The sequence below is a fragment of the Mustelus asterias genome, chromosome 18 (assembly GCF_964213995.1).
Source record: "Mustelus asterias chromosome 18, sMusAst1.hap1.1, whole genome shotgun sequence".
NCBI lineage: Eukaryota > Metazoa > Chordata > Chondrichthyes > Carcharhiniformes > Triakidae > Mustelus > Mustelus asterias.
In genome coordinates, this window is record NC_135818.1 from 7,695,737 (window position 1) to 7,714,837 (window position 19,101).

Consider the following 19,101-nt stretch of genomic DNA (forward strand, 5'->3'; position numbering starts at 1 on the left):
CCCATCGAGCCTGCACCGACAACAATCCCACCCAGGCCCTATCCCCGTAACCCCATTTGTTTGCCCTGCTAGACCCCCTGACACAAATGGACAATTTATCATGGCCAATCCACCTAACTCACACATCTTTAGACTGTGGGAGGAAACCGGAGCACCCGGAGGAAACCCACGCAGACAAGGGGAGAACGTGCAAACTCCGCACAGAATGGGAAGCCGCTACTAGGTTAATACAGTGGTCAGAAGAGGCCCAAACAGAGCACATTTCAACTCCTTTTGCCGGGTTCGGAGGAAAGGTCAGCTGATGGGATTTAAATGATGCCTGAAAGTTAAACTAGTTCAGCCCTCATTTCTGGCTGAATCACTAACTCATACTCCCACCGAAAATCTGGCAGGAGGTAAGATTGTGGCTTACGATTTTCACAAAGCATCATGCAATAATCACGATGACTCAATTACCTTTGGATGGTATGAGACATTTAAAGGAGTGACTCTTATCAATACTCAGCTGGGCAGTGGCAAATACTATCAAAAAAGGGGGAGGCAACCAACTTTCTTGGCCACTGGCAAGATGATGGGCTTGGTCCATCTAAACTGGGCTACCCAGTCACGTCTTGACCATCATGCACCTCTCCAAGCAAGGTGACCCAGGTAGAGCCATAGATCACTTCTCCAAAACAAACATGAATGTGCAGAGTGTTTAATCTGCTGTTTTGATGTTATGAAAACAACCCTGCAAAAATCTGGATTCTACGAGACAAAATCGGGCATAAAGTGATCACAAGGACATTTTCTCTTCAATGAGGTAATGACAGTCACACCATCCAACAGCATTCTCCAATGTGACTGCCTTAAGGGGAGGTGGAGCCGTTATAGTATTGTCACTGGACTACTAATCCAGAAACCCAGGGCAATGCTCTGGGGTCCTGGGTTCGAATCCCAATGTGGCAGATGGTAAAATTTGAATTCAATAAATATCTAGAAATAAAAGTCTAATGATGACCACAAAAACAATCGTCGATTGTCATAAAAAAAATCTGGTTCACTAATGTCCTTTAGGGAAGGAAACCTGCCGTCCTTACCTGGTCTGGCCTACATGTGACTCCAGATCCAGAACAATGTGGTTGGCTGTTAACTGGCTTAGCAAGTCACTCAGTTAGGGATGGGTAATAAATGCTGGCCCAGTCAGCGACGCCCAGATCCCATGAATGAATGGAAAAATAAATCTTCAGACCAGGCGATAAAACTGTTATAACATTAACAAAATCATCAATACCCTTCCCCTTTTAGAGGAGTTTAAAGGCAACAAATAGTCGCTAACAAGGGTTAACCAGAAAGTGATGGCAAGTTAATAGAGAACTTTAGTAAATATCAACATAACTGATCTTGGCTAGAGTAGCAAATTGGCAGCTGCATTTCCGACATTACAACTTCAAAAGTAGGCTGTAAAGGGTTTTGGGATATCTAGTGATCATGGAAGCTTCTGCACCGGGGAAAATCGTTCCTATTTACAGATTGGAAGAGGGAAAACAGAAACATTTGGTCGGTCAGGATAGCGACCTATAAAGAATGAGGCAGCATCATCTGAAGGAGAGAATAAAGTCTACTCCAAGCCTTCAACTTAATATTGTTCAGGGAAAGGGAATGAGCATTTGGAGGGCAGGAAGATGTTATTAAACTGCAAGCTCCTTCACAGGCCCACTTCTTATTTTCTGAACACCTGCGTGCCGATACCGTTGAGAATACCAAATGATGCCGCTTTTTCTTTAAAACAAGCCCATGGGAGGAAGTAATACGCTTGTGGAGTGCTCTCAACTTTCCCGGGAGAATATCTTGCTTGTCCGTTAGAAGTGATGCAGAATGCAGTTCATTTAACTAGTGGTAAAGGCTTTTCCTGGTAAACCTCTTTACTGAGAGAAACAATTGTGGTTGTGATGGGAAAATATCTTAAGATTATGTGGCACTAATTCCAGACTCCACTAATTCCTCATTAAGTTAACGCTAAATTTGCTGGTTTTAATCAGCAACAAGATTTCAAACATTTATTCATGCAATGTGGGTGTCACCTGCAATAGAGGCCATCCCTAATTGACCTTGAGAAGGTGGTGGTGAGCCTCCTTCTTGAATCGCTGAAGTCCATGTAGTGTAGGTACATCCGCAGTGCTGTTAGGGTGGAAATGGACCCAGCAACAGTGAAGGGATAGTGATATCGTTCCAGGTCAGAAAGATGAGTGACTTGGGGTGGACCTTGCAGGTGGTGCTTCATGCAGTTGGTGTCCTTGGTTCTTCTAGGTGGTAGAGATTGCATGTTTGGAAGATGCTGTTGATGTGGCTTGGTGAGATACTAAGGTGCATTTTGTAATTGGTACACTGCAAGCAAAGTATGGTGGTGAAGGCAGTGAGTATTTAAGGTGGTGGATGAGGCAAGTCTTGTGGGCTGCTTTGCCCTGGATGGCGTTGGGTTTCTTGAGTGTTGCTGAAGTTGCACTCATGCAGTTAAGTGGAGAGTATTCCATCACACTCCTGACTTGTGTCCTATAGATGGTGGACAGGTTTTGGGGAGAGAGAAGTGAGATACTCATTGCAGAATTTCTGCTTTTGTCGCTGTATTAACATGGCAGGTCTAGTTAAATGTCTGTTCAATTGGACCACGATTACTTGACACTTGTACGACATGAATGTTACTTGCCACTTACCAGCCCAAGCCTGTGTATTGTCCTGGTCTTGCTGCATGTAAGCAGTTACTACTTCATTATATATGAAGTTGCGAAAGGAACGGAACACTCTGCAATCTTCAGCAAACATCCTCCTGACCTTATGTTGGAAAAGGAAGGTCATTGATGAAGCAGCTGAAGATTGCTGAGCCTCGGACCCTCAGGTACCCCTGCATTGATAAACTGGATCTCCTACAGTCACAACCATTTTCCTTTGTGCTTGGTACAAGTCTAGTCAGTGGAGAGTTCTCTCCCTTATTCACACTGGCTTCAATTTAACTCAAACACCTTCATCAAATGGTATCTTGATGTCCAGGGCAGTCACTCTCATCTCATTCCTTGACTTCAGCTTGTTTGTCCATATTGGTAAGGCTGTAATGAGGTCTGGAGCTGAGTGGTTCTGGCTGACACCAAACTGAGTGTCAGTGAGCGGGCCCATTGCTGAGCCAGTGCTGTTCGATTGCACCGTTGAGGACCCCTCCCATCTGATCAGTGAGAGTGAGCTGATAGGGCGACAGTTGGCTGGCTCAGATTTCCCTGTTTTCTGGCGTGACGGGACAATTTTCTAAATTGTCGGGGAGATGCCAGCCTTGTCGCTGATCAGAAATGCTTGCCTTGTTCTGGAGGACAAGTTTTTGGCACTACAGCCGGCATGTTGTTGGGGTGGATAACCTTCGCTCCATCCAGTGCATCCGGCCCATCATGTGGAGTGAATCGAATTGGGTGAAGACTGACATCTGTGATGATGAAATTAATCCCGTGGATGTAACCATGTTAAATGTGTCCATCCCACTGCCTAAACTTCAAGAAGCACAAGATGAATGCATCCAGTGCCCCAAACCAGTTCACTATCAACTAATGGAGCAGCTCCAAAGTCTTTCAGTTAAATCTCCCCTAGCTTATGTTTAGGAAGAAATGTTTGAAGATTGTTGTTAGTTTGCCTGACATAGTCTAGTCCTTTTCTATGTTTTTGATTTGATTTGATTATTATTGTCACATGTATTAGCATACAGTGAAAAGTATTGTTTCTTGCGCGCTATACAAAGCATACCATTCATAGAGTACATAGGGAAAAGGAAAGAGGAGGATGCAGACTATAGTGTTACAGTCATAGCGAGGGTGCAGAAAGATCAACTTAATATAAGGTAGGTCCATTCGAAAGTCTGATGGCAGCAGGAAAGAAGCTGTTCTTGAGTCGGTAGGTACGTATTCTCAGACTTTTGTATTTTTTTCTTAACTGAAGAAGGTGGAAGAGAACACGTCTGGGGTGCGTGGGGTCCTTGATTATGCTGGCTGCTTTTCCGAGGCAGCGCGAAGTGTAGCTGGAGTCAATGGATGGGAGGCTGGTTTGAGTGATGGATTGGACCACATTCACAACCCTTTGTAGTTTCTTGCGGTCTTGGTCAGAGTGGCCAAATCAATCCCAAATTAAGGCGGTAGCTGAGATGTCAGTCTAGTGGGCTGTTTTGCCCCAGATGGTGTTGAGTTTCTTAAATGTTGCTAAAGTTGCACTCATCCAGTTAAATAGAGTGTATTCCATCATGCTCCTGACCTGGGGCGGCACGGTGACACAGTGGTTAGCACTGCTGCCTCACAGCGCCAGGGACCCGGGTTCAATGCCTGGCTTGGGTCACTGTCTGTGCGGAGTCAGCACGTTCTCCCCGTGTCTGCGTGGGTTTCCTCCGGGTGCTCCGGTTTCCTCTCACGTTCTGAAAGACGTGCTGGTTCGGTGCATTGGCCATGATAAATTCTCCCTCAGTGTACCCGAACAGGCGCCAGAGTGTGGCGACTAGGGGATTTTCACAGTAATGCCATCGCAGTGTTAATGGAAGCCTACTTGTGACACTAATAAATAAACTTTGAAACCTTTGAATGGTGGACAGGCTTTGGGGAGCAGTGAAGTGAGATACTCGATGCAGAATTCCAGCTCGTGACCTGCTCTTGTCACTGCAGAAACATGGCCTTTGTGCATATTTGTACAACTTAAAAACCTGGGTAGGATAGGGTTACGCAGCAATACGTTCTTAGTTGCTCGCTTACGTAGTGGAATGTGGACATTAGTGATAACACTGCTATCGGCGAGGAGGCCGTAACAAGCTTAGTACTGCAGAGGTTTAAGTCCACTCCAGCAGAGGTGATCCAAACAGATGCAACATCAAACACTCTAACAAGGGGAACACACAAATGCTAATTTTGATAAGAATGGTTGACGTGCAATTTCACACGCGGGCTTCAATAATTTTTACTTGCACTACGACAGACACTTAAGAATGGAACTGGTACAAGCTCAGCATCCCCAGGGACAGCCAGTGCATTTATATCCAACTTAAAAATTATGCTGTTGATATAGTAACAACGCTAATGAGAAGTTATTCAATTGCTATTAAAATACATACGTATATAATCACAAAAAAATTCCAGAAGTTGGTAAATCCTTTACTTCTCCGCCTTTTCCTTACGCTTCCACATTTTTCTTTTAAATGCTCCGTTTTAAAAAAAATGGATATTCTCCAATTCATTTGTTGCTAAAATTCAGAAAACCTACCTGATTTTCTGTGCCTTCTCATCCTCAGCCTATTTTTTTAAAAAACCAAACAGATTAAAATGTAGAAACTGCTCCAAAAACTGATGTGCACTGTGGCCAATCAGGAGATGGATGATTGAAGTTTAACCTGGTTACATGTTTACAGTGGTGGCAGGGCAAATATTTTGCACATTTCCTGTTTTTAACCCCGGAAGTTCAGATGCAGCGTGCCGGGGGAAAGATCGCACCGTCCACGGGTAGAAGCAGACTCGCTGAAGTCAGTTAACTGGCTGGCTGGCGGCATTCCAAGGGTTAAGAGATCAAATCCCGTGCAACACGTTGGCACCGCTTCCCATCTGCCCATTCTAAAGCTAAACTTGAACTAAATTCATAACCACGGCAAAAGCCCGGTTGTTGCTACAGGCTCGACAATGCGGCGATGGTTAGGAATGCTTGCAACCCTTCTGTGAAATGCTTTGCCAAGTAGCACATTTTGCATTTGAATACAGTCGGTTGCGTTACTTAACAATGGTCTCGGAATGCTTTTTATTCTTCTGACTTCAGCACTAGACAAAATAAAAAAAATAGCATTTTGCATTGACATCTCACTTTGGTCTAATTGCTTTTTAGTGGAGCTGCATAAAGCAGAACACCTACTTCCCTAACATCTTAACTACAGCTCCAGTCAGAATTCACTAACAAGCAATAATAACAATGCAGAACCAATTATTAATAAAAATAATCCCCTTGATAGATATTCATTACCCAGTCTAGCGCTTTATGTATATTCAATGCCCAATTTGTTAACACTGACAACTGCTGCCATTTTGTCACTGTTTGTTGGCTTCGTATCGAAACAAATTACTCACACTCGCATTAATAAATGGGATGCAGCCGCAAAGAGCAAAAAAAGTGCAGCAAGGAAGCTCGACCTGTTGTGGTTAGCAGCCGCATTAATGACTTATGGCATTAGGGGGCAGCATTAACAAGGAAAAACTAAACCTCATGGAAAAAGGCTCCTCAACCTCACGTACTTTTCTCAGCCACTTGCCACTAATCAGGGCCAAGATGACTAACACAATTCATTCCGATAGCGTGCTTAATTGTTGCACCCCAGTCCCATTTATAACGCTCTCAGATGCGGTACAATTATTACATTTTCTTTACTAAGAGGGAGCCAAAGAAAATACAAAGTTCTGGCAGAATAGGGTGTGGGAAGTTTTTATATCAACAGGATGCAGTATAAGAATCCTATTTTTGATAAGAGAGAAAGATGCCAAAGATATGAAATATTGGAAACCTCTCACTCATTGATATAACAGTCCTAAATTTCCAGCATCATTTTGGTGTCAAAACACTGGACCTGGGTTTGCCGGAAAAAGTATAACGATTCCCATCTTTTATCCTCCCCATCAATATCTCCGGCCAATTTGGGGCATTGTCTGGAAGTTCAGTGATAATGCCAGATGACTTTTAATTCCATTTCCACCCTTAACAGATCTGTGGAATTCTTCACCGCAGAGGGCTGGGTTGTTAAGTATGTTCAAGGCTGAGAGAGACAGATTTTTAATCAGTAAGGGAATCAAGGATTATGGGACACGGCGGGAAAGTGGAGTTGAGGATTATATCAGATCAGTCATGATCTCATTGAATGGTGGAGCAGACTTGATGGGCTGAAAGGCCTATGTCTGCTCCTACATCTTAGGATTCATCCAGTGTTGTTCTGGCATATTTAAAAGTTGAGGAAAACTGTCCTTTTAAGATGCTCTTTCGGAAAGTTGGTGCAGACTTGAATGGCCTTCATTACACTGTAGGGAGTCTATGGATTCTATGGAAGTGGAGGCAGCTCACAGCATAATCAAGGACCTCGCGCACCCCGGATATTCTTTCTTCCACCTTCTTCCGTTGGGAAAAAGATTTAAAAATCTGAGGTCACGCACCAACCGGCTCAAGAACAGCTTCTTCCCTGCTGCCGTCAGAGCTTTGAATGGACCTACCTTGCATTAAGTTTATCTTTTTCTACACCCTAGCTATGACTGTAACACTACATTCTGCACTCTCTCCTTTCCTTCTCCATGAATGGTATGCTTTGTCTGTATAGCGCGCAAGAAACAATACTTTTCACTGTATGTTAATACATGTGACAATAATAAATCAAATCAAATCACTAGTGAGTGTGAAGCTGATCCTGAAGTTAATATTAACAATGTAACGACACACACTTATAAACACAGTAATCATGTGGGTATCTCAAACACAAGCCATAGCAAGCTCAAAGGGTCTTACAATTTTGTTTCTGCCATACAACAAGAAAAAGACAAGACCTGAAAATTAGCTAAGTTGATTGATTCTAAAAATAGAGGCGTCATAAAACTAGTCAATGTGGCTTAAACTTCTGAAGTAAAATGACTAGCTGTATTTAATTAGATTTGACTTAGGTCTTTAGTAGTTAATGATCTGGTTACAGTGCACAAGCAACAATGTTGTGTACCACAGCGGCTTTGCAAACATCAACAGCAATCAAGTAACATTTGTAAAAGCAAAATACTGCAGGTGATGGAAATGTGAAATAAAAACTGAAAATGCTGCAAATAAAGTTTTAGCTTATATATTAGTGTCACAAGTAGGCTTATATCAACACTGCAATGAAGTTACTGTGAAAATCCCCAAGACGCAAACTCCGGCCCCTGTTCGGGTACACTGAGGGAGAATTTAGCATGGCCAATCCACCTAACCAGCACATCTTTCGGACTGTGGGAGGAAACCCACACAGACACGGGGAGAATGTGCAGACTCCGCACAGACAGTGACCCAAGCTGGGAATCGAACCCAGGTCCCTGGCGCCGTGAGGCAGCAGTGCTAACCACTGTGCCACCGTGCCGGAATATTCAGTAGGCCAGGCAACATCTGTGGCAACATCTCTTCACAGATGCTGCCTGACTTGCCAAGCGTTTCCAGCATTTTCTGTTTGTATTTCACATATTGCTCCTTACTTTAAATGCAAGGCCGTTTGCCAACTAATCTCAACTTGGTAGCGTAAAAATAGGTTTTGTAATGATTACAATGCAGCTAGAACCAGAGGGCACAACCTCAGGCTAAAAGGACGATCCTTTAAAACAGAGATGAGGAGGAATTCCTTCAGCCAGAGAGTGGTGAATCTGTGGAACTCTTTGCCGCAGAAGGCTGCGGAGGCCGGGTCATTGAGTGTCTTTAAGACAGAGATAGATAGGTTCTTGATTAATAAGGGGATCAGGGGTTATGGGAAAAAGGCAGGAGAATGGGGATGAGAAAAATATCAGCCATGATTGAATGGCGGAGCAGACTCGATGGGCCGAGTGGCCTAATTCTGCTTCCATGTCTTATGGTCATTCAAATAGATTAGTTCTATACGGTCATTAGGGTTTAATTCATGGATGTACAGACAAATTCTTGGCACTTTTATTTATGTTTTAAAGGAATACTGGGAAGCTGATGGCAAAAATCAGTAAATGAGGTGAAAATTCAATGTCACTTAGATATAATTTAGTGATTTTCACCACATTAACAGATGTCTGTACAGTTTCCAATAGACTGACATTTTAAGGTAACAGAGTTTCATGACAGGCAGTCGCTTAATCAAGCTTGGCAAAATCACAATTAATGATTTTTCCAAATGATTAATTCAGTACAGACACTAACGCTGCCTTCTGCAGAGTTTTTTAAAATTGTTTTGGAATAGTTGGGATTTGTGATCTAAATCTAGAGCACAAATAAATATGAGGCTTTTCCACTCCTTCAACCAGCAGAACATACAAATTCAGGGCAGGAGTAGGCCACTCGGCCCCTCGAGCCTGCTTGCCATTCAATATGATCGTGGCTGGTTTGATTGAAACCTTAACCACCCCCCCCCCCCTCCCCCAGCCCCTCCTCCATTCCTGCCTACCCCGAGTAACCTTTCACCCAACCGTGTTAATCAAGAATCTATCTAGCTCTGCCTTAAAAATATTCAAAGGGCGGGATTTTCCGGCCACGCTTGCCATAAGACTGGAAATTCCTGTCTGAGGTCAATGGACCTTTGTATGGTCCTGTCCCGCAATTCCCGTGGCCGGCAGAACGGGAAAATTCCGCCCTAAGACTCTGCTTCCACTGCCTTTTGAGGACGAGTTCCAGCGACTCACGACCCCCTCAGAGAAATCATTTCTCCTCATCGCCGTCTTAAATGAGCGACCCCTTATTTTTAAACAGTGACCCTTATCTCCGACAAGAGGAAATATTCTCTCCACATCCACCCTGTCAAAGCCCCTCAGGATCATAAAGACTTCGATCAAGTCGCCTCTTATTCTTCTAAACTCCAGTGGATGCAAACCAAACCTCTCCAACCTTTCCTCATAAGACAACCCGCCCATTCCTGGTATTAGTCTAGTGAATCTTCTCTGAACTGTTCCTACTGCATTTACATCTTTCCTTCAATAAAGAAACCTATACTGTACACAGTGCTCCAAATGTGGTCTCTCCAATGTCCTGTACAACTGAAGCATAACCTACCTACTTTTGTATTTAATTCCTCCGACAATAAATGACAACATTCTATTAGCTTTCCTAACGGCACGGCACGGCACGGTAGCACAGTGGTTAGCACTGCTGCTTCACAGCTCCAGGGACCTGGGTTCGATTCCCGGCTTGGGTCACTGTCTGTGTGGAGTTTGCACATTCTCCTCGTGTCTGCGTGGGTTTCCTCCAGGTGCTCTGGTTTCCTCCCACAGTCCAAAGATGTGCGGGTTAGGTTGATTGGCCATGCTAAAAAATTGCCCTTAGTGTCCTGGTATGCATAGGTTAGAGGGATTAGTGGGTAAATATGTAGGGATATGGGGGTAGGGCCTGGGTGGGATTGTGGTCGGTGCAGATTCGATGGGTCGAATGGCCTCTTTCTGTACTGCAGGGTTTCTAAGATTCTAAGATTCTATTTACTTGCTGTACCTGCCTTTTGTGATTCATGCACTAGGACACCCAGATCCCTCTGTATCTCAGAGTGCAACAATCTCTCACCATTTGGATAATAAGCTTCTTTTATATTGTTCCTGCCAAAATTGACATTTACTCTCATTTGCCAGGTTTTTGCTCACGCACCCAACCTATCCACGCCGCTTTGTAGCCTCCTTACGCCTTCTTGACAATTTACTTTCCTACCTATCTTTGTGTCGTCAACAAATTTAGCAACCATACCTCCAGTCCCTTCAACCAAGTTATTTATATAAATTGTAAAAGGTTGAGGCCCCAGCACTGATCCCTGTGGCACACCATTCATCACATTCTGCCGACTAGAATGTGACCCATTTTATGCCAACTGCTTCCTGTTGGCTAGCCAATCTTTAATTCCTGCCAATATGTTCAACGATTGTGGGTTAGGTGGATTAGCCATGCTAAATTGACCCCAGTGTCAGAGGATTAACAGGGTAAATATGTGGGGTTACAGGAATAGGGCCTGGGTGGGATTGTGGTCGGTGCAGACTCAATGGGCCGAATGGCCTCCTTCTGCACTGTAGGGATTCTATGATTCTATGTTCCCCCCCACTCCCACACCATGAGCTTTTATTTTAAGCAGCTGTCAACTGTGAACGAAATGTAAACTACAAAATTATTTAACAGAATTTTGAACGAAGAAACACCCGACTTGTCTAAACATACCAATTTAGAATGAGTCTAATTTTTTTGTGCAACCATAACTTCCAAATCAATTTTGGCAAGAAGCTGATCAAACCAAAAAAAAAGTGTTTGACAAAAGCAAGTTAAAAGATGTACCATCAGAATTAATAATTGTTAGAATAAACTTCCTACAAAAAGAATGCAGGCAAACAAGTAATATTGCCTTTTGTTATAGCAATTGACTATTGATGTAATTCAAGTCTTTCAGTTGTCCAATTTAACAGTCCATTCTTCTCATCCCACTATAGAGGAAGCATAAGCACAGCCCAGACAGAATATTCAAAATGTAATACATCATGGCAGTAATCATAGAATCACAGAATCCCTACAGTGCAGAAGGAGGCCATTTGGCCCATTGAGTCTGCACCAACTCTCCGAAAGAGCATCTCACCCAGGCCCAAACTCCACCCTATCCCCATAATCCCATGCGTTTACCATGGCTAATCCACCTTACCTATACATCTTTGGACACGAAGGGACAATTTAGCATTCCCAATCCACCTAACTTGCACATCTATGGACTGTGGGAGGAAACGGGAGCACCCGGAGGAAACCCACGCAGACAATGGGGGAATGTGCAAACTCCACCCAAGGCCGGAATTGAACCCGGGTCCCTGATGCTGTGAGGCAGTCGTGTTAAATACTGTGCTGGAGATTAGTTACTCTCACTGCCACTGAAGTCCATAGCACCGTGGCAGGCAAGCAGGTTTGTCAAGTTGTACTACACAGTTCCCCTTCAAGTCACATCCCACCTAGACTCGGAACCACATTGCCATTCTTCTATTGTTGCTGAGTCAAAATCCTGGAAGATCTGCCATGACAGCAGAAGGAAGCACTTTGACCACACGGACTGCAGCAGTTCAACTAGATGTCTCAGCGCCACCTTCTCAAGGGACAATGAGAAGTCTCACAACACCACGAGCTTTCGGAGCGCTGCTCCTTCATCAGGTGAGTGGATAAACCTGATGAAGGAACAGCGCTCTGAAAGCTCGTGATTCCAAATAAACCTGTTGGACTTTAACCTGGGTTGTGCAACTTCTTACTGTGTCCACCCCAGTCCAATGCTGGCATCTCCACATCATGGCTTTTCAAGGGAAACTAGTGATGGACGATCAATGCTGGTATTGTCAGTGAGACCAGGTCCCATGAATGAATCATGGAACCCTACAGTGCAGAAGGAGCCCATTCGGCCCATCGAGTCTGCACCACCCAGGCCCTACCCCATAACCACCCTAACTAGTCCACCTGACACTAAGGGGCAATGTACCATGGCCAATCAACCTAACCTGCACATCTTTGGACTGTGGGAGGAAATCAGAGCACCCGGAGGAAACCCACGCAGACACGGGGAGAATGTACAAACTCCACACAGACAGTGACCCAAGCTGGGAATCGAACCCGGGTCCCTGACGCTGTGAGGCAGCAATGCTAACCACTGTGCCACCGTGTTGCCCCTGGTGTGTCGCCTGGAATCGAACCTGGGTCAACTGCTTGGGAAGCAGCTATGCTCACCACTACACAATGAAACAAAATCTTACATGTTAATCACCTATTATATTCATGACAGGAAATTCAGTCTAGTAATTAACAAATGTAAGTAGCTTTTAATTTGTCAATTGTTCTTGACCAACAGGCCTCTCACTCCAAGAATGTGAACAATTTAATGTGTCGGACATTATACCTTCATTGAGTTGCCGTTAGAAATTTTAAAAATGCCAAACTTCAAAATTTACATTTTCTTTTCCATCCCTTTTTTTGCTGTCCTTTAATCCAATTGTTACATTCCTCTTAATTTCTCTTTTTGATTTGACTCCTTCTCAAGCTTCATCTGCTTATCGCCCCAATCCTTCAATTGCATTGGTCAATGATATACCATAAATTGCAATGTGAGAGTTGATTCAGTATATAAGATGACCCTATTTTTCTGGCCCCAAGAATCACGCTTTCACATATACATGGTATATAAGTTGACCCCCACCTTTCAATCAAAGCGTGCTATACTTTGCATTAGTTGTCAGCCTCGATTTTTCTGCCCACAAATGCATGGTACCTTATACCTAGGTGCAAGGGATCAAGCAGAAAAGAACAAAGAACAGTACAGCACAGGAAACAGGCCCTTCGGCCCTCCAAGCCTGCACCGCTCATTGGTCCAACTAGAGCATTCGTTTGTATCCCTCCATTCCCAGACTGCTCATGTGACTATCCAGGTAAGTCTTAAACGATGCCAGCGTGTCTGCCTCCACCACCCTACTTGGCAGCGCATTCCAGGCTCCCACCACTCTCTGTGTAAAAAATGTCCCTCTAATATCTGAGTTATACCTCGCCCCTCTTACCTTGAGCCCGTGACCCCCTCGTGATCGTCACCTCTGACCTGGGAAAAAGCTTCCCACTGTTCACCCTATCTATACCCTTCATAATTTTGTACACCTCTATTAGATCTCCCCTCATTCTCCGTCTTTCCAGGGAGAACAAGCTCAGTTTACCCAATCTCTCCTCATAGCTAAGACCCTCCATACCAGGCAACATCCTGGTAAACCTTCTCTGCACTTTCTCTAAAGCCTCCACGTCCTTCTGGTAGTGCGGCGACTAGAACTGGACGCAGTACTCCAAATGTGGCCTAACCAGTGTTCTATACAGCTGCAACATCAGACTCCAGCTTTTATACTCTATACCCCGTCCTATAAAGGCAAGCATACCATATGCCTTCTTCACCACCTTCTCCACCTGTGCTGCCACCTTCAAGGATTTGTGGACTTGCGGACTTGCACACCTAGGTCCCTCTGTGTTTCTATACTCTTAATGGCTCTGCCATTTATTGTATAACTCCCCCCTACATTAGTTCTTCCAAAATGCATCACTTCGCATTTATCTGGATTAAATTCCATCTGCCATTTCTCCGCCCAATGTTCCAGACTATCTATATCCTGCTGTATTGTCCGACAATGTTCATCGCTATTCGCAAGTCCAGCCATCTTTGTGTCATCTGCAAACTTGCTGATAACACCAGTTACACCTTCTTCCAAATCATTTATATATATCACAAATAGCAGAGGTCCCAGTACAGAGCCCTGCGGAACACCACTGGTCACAGACCTCCAGCCGGAAAAAGACCCTTCGACTGTTACCCTCTGTCTCCTGTGGCCAACACAGTAAGAAGTTTAACAACTCCAGGTTAAAGTCCAACAGGTTTATTTGGTAGCAAAATAAACCTGTTGGACTTTAACCTGGTGTTGTTAAACTTCTTACTGTGTTTACCCCAGTCCAACGGCGGCATCTCCACATCCTGTGGCCAAGCCAGTTTTCTACCCATCTAGCCACCAGAAAATAGAGGCATGGGAGCTTTAGACACACCCACTCTTTGCACAGGATGCAGATGGTATTTCAAAATGGCGGGCACCCACATCGGGGCTCACTTCTATACTTTGATTTACAAGTCAACTCCTCTTTTTGGTGGTGTTGACTTTTACACTGATATCTGCAATCTACTCAGCCCTTATGAAAAGCCCAGACTCGAAACGTTGGCTCTATTCTCTCTCCACAGACGCTGTCAGACCTGCTGAGATTTTCCAGCATTTTCTGCTTTTATGTCTACAATCTACTGTTTGTTCACTGCAGCACATTTAAAGAATTGTAAGCAATTGTTTCTCTTTTATATTCGTAATATTGTCTTTTTTAAAATAAAAAATAGACATGTTCCCTCTGCTCGCAGAAGACAGGTCCCTGTGTACTTTGACAGCTTGACTGTAAGAGGTAGTAAGTATGGCTAGGCATTGTGCCTTTTTGAATTAAACAAAAGCGTGAGGGGGACAATAGTTCCCTGACACACTCTCCATGACAATGTCTTGTCCAATCTGAGTCAACTTGCCAAAAAAATCAGCATCATTTTCTCATGCCATATAGATTGTTGCTCCCTTTGAAATTTGGCATTCTTGCATCTGTCCTGATGAGTGCAAGATGAAAAGCTTCGGCAGCATGTCTCTTTTTTTCATCAATGCTCAAAGATCAAAACACTTGTATTCAGAAAGAAACCTCATGTCAAGGAAATGCTGCCTCTTGGCTGAACATTCGATAAGAGAGTTAAAAACATTGTGTGCAGTGATCAAAAACAAGGTAAGTACTCACTGGCTCTCAGGATATTTTCCTTGCTGCTGCACCGTGACTGGACCTGTAAAGAGAATGGACATTATTTTTAAAGTCCAGATTATGTACAGGCAGGCTCAAACGTACAGACATGCAGTGAGTTGTACAGAATAGATCATGATAAACAAAGCTGGATCACCACGATGAAAATGACGTTTGCGCGAGGATGCTACAATGGGAGAAGCTTATGGTTCTTCGACCTAGAATATTAAAATGCAAATGCGTGAAGTCTGGAAAACCCATCGAAATGGAGGCAAAAAAGTTATTAGACAGAACATCATAGCCCAAAGAAAAGTTGCATCAGGTCTGCTAAGCATAAATAGCCATGAGAACTGCATGAAGGAAGAAACGGTTGTCAGAAATGAACGTGGCATGTTGCAGTAAACTAATCCATGTAGAAGGGCTTGTGTGCTCTGGAGCTAGCAATATTCTTTAGAAATAAACACACACGTACACACACACGTACACACACACGCACGCACGCACGCACACGCACACACACACAGACACAAAACAACAAGGATTACACCATATATGAATTAAGAGGCTCTAAATGTGAAAATGATAATTGAAAGATTCTAAGACAAATGTTAGAGGCACAGACTAGTGGACAGTGTTAAGGTGGGAGGAACAGACAATCAAGAATCTTCACATAGATAGAATAGCAAGGAGCTCGAACTCATAGCGCAAAGCAAAGTTTGCGAATGGTAGAAGTTCCTTTGATCAGTAATAGTTACTCGCGAGTTGTATCCTCTATGCCTTCTGAGTTCATCTTTAAGCCCTTCCAACCTATGGTGCAGCTAATGCGTGAACAAAAACAAAAGATTTATAATGAACAGAGAAGCTCAGAAATCTAATAAGTTTCTTTTTAAGAAATGAAATACGTAAACAAAAGAACTAATGAGAGGTTTATTATAGGTATGGCCTTTTACAGTTTGCAAACACACTTGCTACCAACACACGAGAGAACATGCAAATTGTGGAACCACCAGCATTAACCCACACACAAGACTGGGAAAACAGGCAGGACTTGCTTGCTGACTCAAGCAACAAAGGGCCAGAAAGCACAGAAAGGAAATCAAAAGAACATAAAACAGGTATCAGTTTTACTGCATGCTACGTCTCCCGCTATAATCCTCCATCGTTATATTTTTGCACAATGATAATTTCTTGTTAAATAATAATTAAATAAACATGAACATGCCTAGTCCCATAGACCAGTGTCCCTCTCACTTTCTTTGGATGAGTGGCTTTTTACGTTTTACGCAGCCCCTAACCTCTGACCCGTCAGTGTTGGGTGATTGACAGATCCGCACAGTAACGTCTGCGCAGGTTGGAATGAATCAAAGCTGAAGTCTCCTTTCGAAAACAACAATGAGAAGCCTTTCGGAGTGTGATTGGGATTGAGTGAGTTGCCAGAACTATACATTTTTTTTTTGAAAGGCTAAAATCATACTATGGAAGATTCTTTCGGTTACATGAAAACAAGAATGAAGAATAGAAAAAGAATGCTGACATTTGAATGAAAAATGAATGCAATTGAATTGTTCTGCAGTCTGTGGTTGCTATTGGACTCGGGTGGGATGGATGGACATCCGTACAACTGGTTTACAAGACAAAGAAAGCATCGGCTTAATAATGCACTGGTGGTGAAGACTGATGTACTCAATTTGCAACTTTTTTTTATCCTTCTGTTTATCTGTCAGTACCATCCTTGACAGCATTATTTAGTGAACCCACCCGTGTGCTTGATAATGAAAATCAAAGGAGAAACTTAGGCAAGAGAAGATTAATGGCGTTAAGAAAAACAACAACAGAAGCGCAATAGAAAAGTAGTGAGACATGAAAAAGTGAAAATGGAGAAAAATGTACAGTTCATCTCAAAAGCTAGAGCAACATCTGTCTCAATTTACGTTAAAATATGACGCGATATTGAATGCATCTTTATTCCCCAGTATATTCACACTCAATTAACAGTCAGTGCTGTCAATGTAGACTGAACAGTGCTTTCCAGATCGCGCTGCTATCATATTCATTGAGATGGCACCCGCATCAGGCTGCCCGGACTGGTGAGAGTGGAAAGTATTGTGCACTCGTTAAGCCACAACCTCAACAGTTCAGAGTTAAACTTTGAACAACAACAATATCTGACCTATTCTTATTTGGGGTGCACAGAGGAGAGGGTAAATCTGTGACTTTAGTTACAAGTACGCCTAAATAAAGATGAGGCCCCATTCACATTCCTTTGTCCAGTATATCCGTACACGTGTATGTTCCCCAAAGTATCAAAGCCGTAAAGAGATAAACCTCGTTTCAATACACACCATTAACTGATTTCTTCATCTACGTCCGAATCCATAGAACATCATAGAATCCCTACAGTGTAGAAGGAGGCCATTTGGCCCATCGAGTTTGCACCGACGCTCCAACAGAGCATTCCACCCAGGCTGTACCCCCGTAACCCCACACATTTATCCCACTAATCCCCACACATCTTGGGACACTAAGGACGAGTTTTTCTGGCCGCGCTCGCCCAAAACTAGAAAATCCCATCCAAGATTAACGGACCGTTGCGTGGTCTGAGTCCTGTCCGCTACGATTCTCGCGGTGGATGGGACAGAAAATTCACCCCTAAGGGACAATTCAGCATGGTCAATCCACCTGGCCTACACTTCTTTTGACACTAAGGGCCAATTTATCAGGGCCAATCCATCTAACCCGCACATCTTTGGAATGTGGGAAGAAAGGGGAGCACCCGGAGGAAACCCACGCAGACACGGGAAGAACGTGCAAACTCCACACAGACAGTGACCCAAGTCTAGAATTGAACCTGGGTCGCTGGTGCTGTGAGGTAGCAGTGAATCCATGAATATATCTTTTTGTATTTTGTCACTGCTTCTCTTTGCTGCCTGTACATCTATCAGTTGCCTACATTCTTGTTAAAGATGTCAACGCTCACCATTATTTTGTACGTCAAGAGGGTGTAAAATCGGAGGAGTGCCAGTGTTGCTCAGGTTTTTATGCAAGGGTTAATTATATTCAGTAGCCGTGCAGGTGAAAGCCGAGGTACCAAACGGCAGCTGGGCTATTGTTTCCTCAAATGTACGTGGCACATGCCAGCTCTTGTTAAATATTGGAAAAAATTTAACAGGAGGAAACTGAATTCAGTCAGAATAAAATGGTGCCCTTGTTAACTATCTGAATATTAATTTAGCCCAGAAAGAGGTGTAACTAACCTAACTAATGTCAAATCAGTTCAGAGATCCAATTATAGCAGTATAATTAATTCTGATTTGTCACAATTTGAAAGGATTGTTAATTTACATGAATTATCAGGCAGCAAAGGTGCTTTAACCTATGTGGGTTGCAAAGATTTTAAATAATTATTATATTCCCTCTCTCAATGATAGACAGTATAATAACAGAAACACTTCTGGAAATGTGATGACTTTGATTCAAAGCAGTTTTATACAGTAATGTTGGATCAGACGAAGAAGGATACCAATTTAAGTTTCAAATGGCAAAACAAAACACATTCCTTCTCACCTCCCACAATGGGGCGGCACGGTAGCACAGTGGGTTAGCACTGCTGCCTCACAGCGCCAGGAACTCGGGTTCAATTCCAGCTTTGGGTCACTGTCTGCGTGGAGTTTGCACTTTCTCCCCGTGTCTGCGCGGGTTCCCTCCAGGTGCTCTGGTTTCCTCCCACGCTCCAAAGATGTGCGGGTTAGGTGGATTGGCCATGGTAAATTGACCCTAGCGTTAGAGGGGTAAGCAGAGAAAATATATGGGGTTGCAGAAATAGGGCCTGGCTGGGATGGTGGTCTGTGCAGACCTGATGGGCCGAATGGCCGCCTTCTGTACTGTAGGATTCTTATGATGATGGCAGTTTTAATGTAAAAACAACTTCAAGCAAAGCACTACGTACATGGAATTGCACTGAACTTACAGCACAGAGACACACCATTTGGCCCGACTGTCCTGAGCCAGTAATCATGCTCCACACAAGCCTACCGCCACCCTACTTAAGTTAAAACCATTGGC

At 43.6% G+C, this 19,101-nt stretch overlaps 1 protein-coding gene across 11 annotated transcripts in view; it reads right to left on the minus strand.

The window, feature by feature from the left end:
* The window catches only part of LOC144506949 (gephyrin), a 489,936-nt gene that overhangs the window by 84,652 nt on the left and 386,183 nt on the right, over positions 1-19,101 (minus strand). For all 11 annotated transcript variants that reach the window (XM_078233376.1, XM_078233371.1, XM_078233373.1 and 8 more), the window contains one exon: positions 15,040-15,082. In XM_078233376.1, coding sequence (XP_078089502.1) covers positions 15,040-15,082 — 43 coding nt within the window. The remainder of the gene's footprint in view (positions 1-15,039; positions 15,083-19,101) is intronic.